Genomic DNA, 9,971 nt, shown 5'->3' on the forward strand with positions numbered 1-9,971 from the left:
CAATCATATCGTATATAATTATATAAAATTATTCTGATTGGTAGGATCGTAAGTATCAAGTCTAACAACGACAGCGTTATAATCAGATTTTTTGATACCAATCAATATCAAAATAAATCAATGTTCTTAATGAATCTAATAAAATTTCAATACTACTGCCTGCAATGCATCATGAACCTCGCGGTATTTTTTTAAATCTCAATGCTATAAGGCCGTCTATTTCCGATACGACAACACACGGTGAACTGTGGCTACGGCGAAATGTTATACGTACAATTTATATGTAACCATTATTCATAATATTTTCTAAATATACCACAGAATATATTGTTTTTTAATTGGTTTTAATTATAATAATTACATGTGGATCTCGGCCGATTCAAATTAGAAGAGTTTTATTAATTAACTAAGATTCAATAGGTACTACAGCAATAAAATTTAAAAAATATATTTTCTCTACCTGCATAGCTTTGGGAAGCATCTTTAGGTCGGAAAGAGATTCATTAAATTTCGTGTCCAAATCAATTCGATCGTAATGATATTTAAGGAGTCCTACCAAGTCGCTATATGATACTTTAATCAAACGATGAAGCATGGTAACGGCAATGTAATCCAACAACTGGAGAAAACTGAAAAAATAAATAAATTTACTCAAAATTTTTACCAATTGTAGGATTATAATATAAGGATTTGGATACTTTTTTATTATATTTTTGGAGCTTCCAAGCTGTCAATCAAAAATATACCTATCGATGGTCTAACATTGACACCTCGTATCTGACGTTCAATATTTTAGATAGGGAGAATTAAATTGTTATAAAAAAATAGGTAATAAAATTAAATAAAAACACAAATACAGGTATCTTAAATTATAAATTAAATTATTTTATACAAAAATATTGAATGTCAGATACTATCTAATGAAATTCAGTAAATTTATGTACAGTATTTTTAGGTGTTTATTTATATTGTACATAATTTTAAAGAGAATAAACTAACTTTGAATTTCTATACAAGTTAAATTTAAATATTTTTCATTAAATAATAAATCTGAATGACACACAGGAGCAACATTCAACTCAATATAATATGGGACTCATGATTCTACTCGGTTAAAACCAAATGCCGCCAATTTTACGCTTGCATTTTGATGGTGCTGCTTTTCGGTAAGGACACCTTATGAAAACTCAGAGCTATCGTAATGAGCCTAAGGAACAGATGTTTGCGACGGATACTGGGTGGTATGACTGTAGGAGTAACGGGAAGATAAGAGAGTGAACCATGCAGCGTCTCTTAATGCTGAAAGTGAAGAGGCTACGTTGGACCTGACTTTGTGGCGTGCTGCGGACACCAGAAAAGAATTTAAATAAGAACGCCAACCGGATTCCGGCATCCTGGAAGCCCGCTAAATACTATCTATACGTGTATACGGCGGAGCTACGGAAAAAAGACGATATCTAAATCTAAAGGGCATACAATTTATTAATAAGCACTAAAATAAATGATAAATGGTGACTAAATATAAGGGAAAAGCAGTTTACATTTTCTTATCACCAGAAAAAAACTCTGTCAAAGTATCCTAATCATATTATGATCCTAAGCATTGAATCGATTTTGTTTGGAATTAATATCATTATATTCTATAGTAGGCGCCTGAGACATCACGGGTACACTTAAAATACATATCTTGTATAAACTTAATGCAAACCACAACCTCTGGGGATTTACTAAAATGTGTACTGAAAGGGAAGAGCTGCGCAAGTCAGTTTAGCCTGCTATTGGGCCCATCGAACCATCCTACCTGGTCGGCACAGAGGTCAAATTTATCATTTGGAAAATTTGCGGCGTCATACTGCCAACGTGAAGATCTCTTCACTTAGATCGTTCTGCAGTATTGTATTAGCTTTTGTTACTTACTACAATTTTTAATTTTGCCTCTACGTGCTCCCTTCTCCCATGGGTACTCATACCCTAAGCTCATGTAAACTCAGTCAACACACACTTGAGTGCATGGCGACCTTAATCTTGAGTAACTGCTCCTGAGATATTCCCAGTCACAAAAAATGATCCCGTGATACGCCCGATTAAGACCGAGTTTGGTGTGGGGCTGGTGTGGTTTGGCGGAGCCATTAACTTTAATGTATTCATTTATAACTTGACATGACAAAATAAGAATGTAAATATTTTTATTACTTGGTAAGACGTTCGCAGAATTTCCTCTTTTTCGCCTTTTGTGTGTATGACATTATGTCATCTGGCATCTTGGTATCACCCATGCCTCGTTTTGTGTTAACAAACGTTTCCACAGTGAAACCTTTTAAATAAAAGGCCTTATGACATCCATGGTATATTAATGGTAGAGCACTGGCTCGTAAATTGTAGAGCGCCGCCTGTACGCGCTCCAGCGTTTTTGTCTGCAAAAACCCGCCCAACACGTTAGATATCAATGTGTTGATAGACAAAAAATAGATGACGGAAATATAATTACTTCAATGTTGGCATCGAAAAGTTACCGCACCTGATTTTCGATGAAATAAAATAACGGCACGTCCGCCGTCTCTTCGAGGTTCGCAAAGTTTTCATGTTGCATGGAGTTGCATTTTTCTTGAAACTGCAGTAAACACTTTCCCAGCGTGGGGTTGAGTGTAAACAGTGAATCTTGTAAGTTTTCACGGCTAGCCGTAAATTTCTTGAAGAGTATTGTCTTCCTCCATAGATAAAACGACTTCCAGATTCTGTACGTTTTAATAAACTTTATCTGGAAACAATTTCGACGTTATCAAATAAACGCTGGCGATAGGCCGCTACTTTGATTACTATGATTTATACCATATTATTATACAATCAGATAAACTATCATTTCCCTTCATTTTTTTTTAAAGATATATTATATGCATATAAATTGAAATAAGATATGCATATTATATCACGTAAGTTAGACGTGATTTTTACTACTTATATTTTTTTCATTACAAAAATATGTCTATTGCCATACAGCAGCGATGCGTGGAGGTAGACTGGTATTTGGCTGGTAATGAAAAAATTAACCAACTGTGGCTGTGTAAAATTTGCCATGGAAACGACAGGTGTCTATAAAAATAAAATCAATTATGTATTAAACTTTTCACTACTAGCCAAATTTTACTAGGTGGATACCTCTAGGTCAGCTATTTTTGGAGCAATATAAATCACATGAAAAATATTAAATACACATAGAATGATGAGGAATGGGTTGCAAAAATAATTTTAAATCTGCCCACATCACCAATTATTGTTTTTACACAAGACAAAGAGGAATCAAAATTATGACTTTTCAGAAAGAACGGTCAACTATTTCAAATAAATACCAGCCAATCATCATAGGTAGTCTATGTAGTGCAGTCTACAGTATTATTGTGACCATATGTCATAATATATCATAATATTATATCATTCAGGTATTTCAAATTCCACATCTCTATCATCAAACTCAGATGGAATTTCACTGCTTCCAGTGGTAATATTATGAATACAGTACAATTTTTTATAATAATAATCAATAATCAGAGGAAACAAACAAAATATTTATGTTCTTATAGGATATTTTAGACGATACTGTATCATTCAAATACACAATATATCCATGTCTCATGCACCTCAAATTTTAAACGATTTTCTCAAAACGTACTAAACTGGACATACAATATCTGTGCACTAAACCATCGATTTGATATATGATAAAAAGTTTGACTACTTATCAATAGATGATAGTATACGATTGTATACGACAAACTTCAACATAAATAGTGCACACTAAATTTTGTGTCATGTGTATTTGTTTCCATCGAACTATGACTACAAATTGCAGTTAGTCAGTTTTTAAAATTCAATTTGGGTAAACCAAGCCATAATACATAATAGTCAAACAATATTCGTCTACGTATAAAATATCTAAAAATATACCATTAAATCATACATAATTTTAGATAATATTTCATAGATAAAATAATATTTTTTATCTAATATGGTTTGGTTTAGGCAGGGATTGATTGAATTTTAAAAATGAATCGGCGCCATCTACAATTTTTATTCAATAATTAGTGTGACTGACAAAGTTTAGTGTGCATTATTTATGTCCGATCTCAACAGCATACCCTCCACCCTTCGCCGCTATTGTCATTGTGTAATTTAATGTAAAATATATAGTCAGCACTCGAAATGGAAACTTTCCGGCACCGGAGCTAAATAATATTCCGAAGATATTAACACATTTATCTAATTATACGTATATTTTATAAAAAATAAGTGTGCTAGATTCTTTTGTTATATGACCTATCTAGCTCAGATGGTCAAATTAATTTTTCCACGAGACTGAGCAATTATTTTGGAGATATATCATATCCGGTCCATTTCGAGCCCTATGTATAGTTTGAAACTGTTTACGGCCGAGTTTCGTCTTGAAAATAGTCGCCGAGTGTGGGTCTAGGAAGATTTGGCACCAGGACAACTGGACTCCACGGAATTCGAAAATAAATAGACGTTAGGTACTTATAGGTACTTTAAAAATATATTTAATATTATTATTTATATTTAAATGATTATATTATATTAATTATTAATAGTTTGTGAGAATGTAAATATGCAGACGCAAATAATGATTTAATCGTGCATATGTTTAAGTTCCAACGAAAAAAGAGTTTTTTATTTTATATAAAGCCTTAGGCATGGTAATTCTCAATCCGCAATAAAGAATACATTATATTAAGAGTAAAATGAATTAAAACTACTAAGTAGTAGATAGAAACTGATTTATATACCTCGTCTACGTTCTGTTGCCCCATTCCCCCGAGTGTCGACTCTATGCGCAAGTGAGCCACATCAGAATATTCATTAAAAGCGTCGGAATGTTGAGTTCTCGCATAATTCTGATTTGCGATTATATTAACTTAATAAGACATAATAATATACTCGTATAAGGGTGAGTGATGTATATTGATTATTTTTAGTTACCTCACCCAACCTACAGTAAAGGATGTAGTTATCCTCCCAATCTCGCAACTTGGTAAAAACCACTTCTTTCGAAAAGTGCGAAACTCCCGCAGGACTCATCGTTAAATAGTCATCTTTATTGATTTCCTTATATGGTACGATCCTGGTAAACAAAGTGATAAATTATTATTTTTGATCTGCAGAGTATATCAAAGTTATTATAAAAACTAAGTACTAATTAATATAAATATAAATTAATTAAAAAATTATATAATAATATATTAATACTATCGACCGTGGATAATCCAAAGTCCGTCATTTGATTTTTTTAAAGTTTATTTATTGCTCAAAGTATTTGTAGTACATATTATGAATTTTGTTTTTAATTAAGTAGGTTCTATATTGTTTTATACAATGAAGTCTTTAAATAAGTATTTCAGTAATAAAAATAGTCAAAATCGTTTTTCGCGGTTTTCTCAATAAGAGCAAAATGAAATAAGGCGGATTTTGGAAATGGACGCTTCATATTAGGTATATTATAATATATGAATATAATATGAAAATATAATATAATATATAACACAATTAAAATAATTTAAAAAGGTGTTACTTACGTTAGACAGTATGGCGTAAAATAAATGGAATCTCTTGGCACAGCGTAATTTAAATGAATATACTCATATGGTTTCGTTTTTTTAAATTTCTGTATAATTTCATTCATATCCACAGCGTTTGGTTTTCTTTTTAGTGCGATGTCATATGTAACATTTTTCTGATCTTTGAGCATTACTCTCATTACCCTTTGACTTACTGTAGTTCTTCTATTGCAATAGGTGAAAAGCATATTGGCTAAAAATCAACTTATTCATTTATACTTATATTATATGCAAAAACGAGAAAAGGCACGAGGTGAATGAACACATCTGAACTACTAAATTCCAAATAAAAAAACACAAGAGTTCTTATACAAAACTGCTCAAAAATCGATTTCTTCCGGCTCACCTGAAAAGTAGAGATTTTAGACATAGGTATATATCATCTTCCTTTTCCCTTTTCACGGAGATATTAATTAATTAAATTATTATTGACTTGGTAGAACTCCGTTTAAAATGATATAAAAACAAAGGTTTTTTACTAATTCTACGATATTTTAATTTATGTATGTTGATAACAAACTGTCTCTAGCTATGATAAATAAGTCAGTAGGTGTATTGTTATAGATATACCATTGTAAATTAATTATCAGGTGTTCGAATTTAGAACTAAGCTCGTCCCAGTAGAAAAAGTATTGAATGATGCACCAAATATTTAGATAAGTTATACTGGTGGATCTATATAGTGATCCTACGATAATTTGAAGATGGGTTTATTGCCCAAAGAAACTGTGAATATAACTGAAATATTATACAAAAAAAAACTTTGTACCTATATTTAAAATTATAATTATTATACTTTTATTGAATGGCGGAAAATTAAAAAAATACAGTATTAAGTACCAGCAAAAAAAAGACAAACAAATTAAAAATAGGTACATAATATATAGTAATATGCCAAGACTCTTCCAACCTACTGTAAAATATACGAAGTCTAAATCAACGCTGTATTTTCATAATTAAGACTTATATAAAAGACACAATGTGCCACTTAATAGTTCACATATTTTTTTATGAAAATAGCTGAATAAAGTCACCTTTTTTCTTGTCAATCATTTTTTTTGACGATTTTATTGGGATGGTTCTTTTTATTTTATTATTTTGTTCTTCACCAAATCTTGTCTAAATATTTATAGAAGAAGAAATTAGATTAGTATTATTTTTTATATTAAAAAAGACATCATCATCTTTAAAAAAAACATGTATTGGATATTATCATAATTAATATATATATATATATTACTAAGTATGTGGGTATATAAACTGATGTTAAAATTATTTTATTTTGTTACCAATGGTTCCGGCGTTTCAACTTTGAACTCCATTTTTTCCAAAAGTTTCCGATGCGGTATATGAAAATCAAGCTTTTGATTTAACCTATTTTCATGAAAACATAAAGGTTTAATAACTCTTTTATTTAGGTGGATTCCACGCTAAACTATTAAATGCGCAATCTCATCTTTTATGCAGACTGAAATATCCCCCCCCCTATCATTTAACTACTAATCTACGATATTTAGTAATTATTTATTTGTTATTTAGATAAAAAAAAATACATTAATTATATTTGTTTATAAAATCTGTACAAATATCCAAACATATCCGCAGGCGAAGAAAATTTCTTTTCCACGAAAAACTTCCAAGTTATCCAATATAGATATATATATATAAGTTGTCCAATTAATTATATTATGTAAGTAATTTGTAATTAGTTTGATATTAAATACTTATGTGTATTTTAATTGGTGTACTAACCTGTCATTTTCCGGAATAATAATAGATTCTCTCAACTCTGTCTCGTGTATGTTTTTTTTTCTCGTGCGTTGGTTAGTGCGTATAGGAGGCAGCGAAAAGTGACTGGAATCCATTTTTTAAATGGATAATTATTTTAAGTCTTAAAATCAAATTATAATTGTCGGCATCCAACGACGTTTGACATTCATTACGTCGATTAGTTTTGTTTTTTATTTTCATTCAAAAATCGAATAGTTAATATTACTTTGGAAATATTTTTGGCTGTACAGAAAATTTTTCTCTATTCAATTAAATTTATTAAAAATAAATTCAAAACATAATTTTATAAATGAATTGTCCATATTCAAAGCACTGCTTGTTGAATAAACAGATGGGCATGCACATGATAACATAATGAGGTTTTGAAGTGTATAGTAAAGTTGCATACAAAAAATTCTTGGCAGCATCACGGTGTGTCCGGAAACTTGTACGTATGAAATTCACCACATCACACTTCACCGTGAAATGTTGTCTCGGAAATGTATGGCCGTATATTAAAGACCGTCCAACCTCTTTGGGTCGTATAGTACTGACATAAAATTCATGTCTAAATAAAACACGATTCTTGTTGGCTTACACATACTGGATTATTTGTTAGGTTAGTTTAAGTTAGGTTAGATTTTTTTTTTCATTTTTGAATTCATAAATTTTGCCGAAATTAGCTATGAAAATTGAATTAATGTTCATATTGAATCTAATAAAATTGGAGACCGTATAGTATACGGTCATCTATTTCCGATAAGAAACCTCACGGCGAACAGTGATACGGTGAAATGTTTTACGTACAATTTACATGTAACCTCGCGTTGGACCTACTAACTATTTGTGGATATACTAACACTTCAAGAATATATTATTTTCTAGTATTGGTATTAAAATAAAATTTTGTAAAAAGAAACATAGAATATCATATCTTAAAGTAGTGTTGCCTTCTCTAGAAGTGTCGTGTACAAAATGTCAATGTTTTTTTCACCAACCAATATTAATCCTGTAATCCCGGGATTGAAATCACCACCTACCTACGATTGGAGTTATTTGAGAATTATTCATATATTATCTAGCGCAGATAATTACTATTATGTGTATTAGAAACTGATTTATATTTTACTGCTAAATACTTAAGACTTAATTGTTTTTGAAAATAAATCCTATTTTTGCAATGTTATCAACACGTCACGCTCGTCAATCAATCAGATAATTGATGAAACTAATTAATTATGTATTGTTTTTAAGATAACATAATGAATCTGGGGATAACCTATAATACATTTAAAAAAAATGTGGATTAAGGTATTTATAATATGTTTTCGAAGAGTAGACCAGGATAACTTTATCATGGTTAAGTACTATATTTTAAGAATAATATAAATTAATAAAATTGTATATTTAGATAATTGTAATAAGTTAACAGTCGGAATGCTAAGGATTAAACGCGCACAAGTGACAACTCATTACAAAATTAGTTAGGAGCAGATTTTAAAATCGCCATATAGATACTTTCAATATATATGGTGTATAAATGTTATTGGTACCGATTTAAGCCGTGGACTGTAATTTGAGGGTGATGCTGGTTGGTTGATTACGGATCTAAGGGTACACAGGATGCCAGAAACTGACCTTTATCCTGATAGGGCTGGCGCGCGCAGGGGGCCGGTTCGGTGTTCACGCACTGACGCACTGGTAAGCGGATAGTACACGGATGGATCATATATTATTATGAGGTTGATGAATGACGATGATAAGTTCAGGATGGATGATAGATATAGACGCGATGTTCACTCATTTCGTAACAGATTTAGTGCAACGAAGGCCGAACATATGCGTTTTGAGTCACTCGGTAGTTAACGACGGCTAAGCCATCACAAGCCAGCAATGCGACATTTTTCTTGATGTCATTCGAGCTAACTTTTGAAGCAGTCTATTTAATTGAATTAATCAATAAACTGTGGTTGAGCGGTGACAGGCCTATACGCACCTGTTGTCTTGAGCTAACTAAAACATAACTTTGATCACGGTCGATCATGACCCGTGACTGGTGGTCTTGTGACATGGAGATTTCAGGTTGGTGGAAAGAAAGGATGAATGCGAATATTTGCCCAACCAGTTTTATTATCATTTAACAACTCACATATAAATTAATTAGACTTGCACTTCTCCAAATAGAACGTTTATAATCTTAAAATTTAGTAATAATCGATCATTTGAGAATCCTCATATACAGAATGTTGGAAAGAACACTCTTTTTAACGTGATTTGTAGAATTTACAGTTGCAAAATTAGCGTTCAAGTCAATTTATTCAATTTGGCCTCAAGTACACTGATATTCGTTTGATTCTTACTGCCTGCCTATACTAGTGGCGAAGGGTGGAGGTAAGCTTTTAATGTTCGACATAAATAGTGCACACTGAACCTTGTCAGTCAGTCATACTTATTTGTTTTAACTGAACTAAGAATACAATTTTCAGATGTTACTGTATAGTTTTTAAACTTCAATTGAACTCTGCCTAAGCTAAACCATACTAGTATAAGTTTACTATGGGCGATACGTCAAAAATG

At 31.3% G+C, this 9,971-nt stretch overlaps 1 protein-coding gene across 1 annotated transcript in view; it reads right to left on the reverse strand.

The window, feature by feature from the left end:
• The window catches only part of Dhc16F (Dynein heavy chain at 16F), a 108,120-nt gene extending 98,655 nt beyond the window's left edge, over window positions 1-9,465 (reverse strand). Inside the window, exons 1-7 of the mRNA XM_085945780.1 lie at window positions 9,391-9,465; window positions 6,914-7,054; window positions 6,659-6,743; window positions 5,583-5,817; window positions 4,990-5,131; window positions 2,194-2,414; window positions 461-629 (exon numbers count right to left, since the gene is read on the reverse strand). Coding sequence (XP_085801906.1) covers window positions 461-629; window positions 2,194-2,414; window positions 4,990-5,131; window positions 5,583-5,817; window positions 6,659-6,743; window positions 6,914-7,054; window positions 9,391-9,465 — 1,068 coding nt within the window. The remainder of the gene's footprint in view (window positions 1-460; window positions 630-2,193; window positions 2,415-4,989; window positions 5,132-5,582; window positions 5,818-6,658; window positions 6,744-6,913; window positions 7,055-9,390) is intronic.
• Window positions 9,466-9,971: the final 506 nt, after the last annotated feature.

This window comes from Rhyacophila brunnea, unplaced genomic scaffold, assembly GCF_057557595.1.
Source record: "Rhyacophila brunnea isolate RB1 unplaced genomic scaffold, BYU_Rbru_1.0 scaffold_1, whole genome shotgun sequence".
Taxonomy (NCBI): domain Eukaryota; kingdom Metazoa; phylum Arthropoda; class Insecta; order Trichoptera; family Rhyacophilidae; genus Rhyacophila; species Rhyacophila brunnea.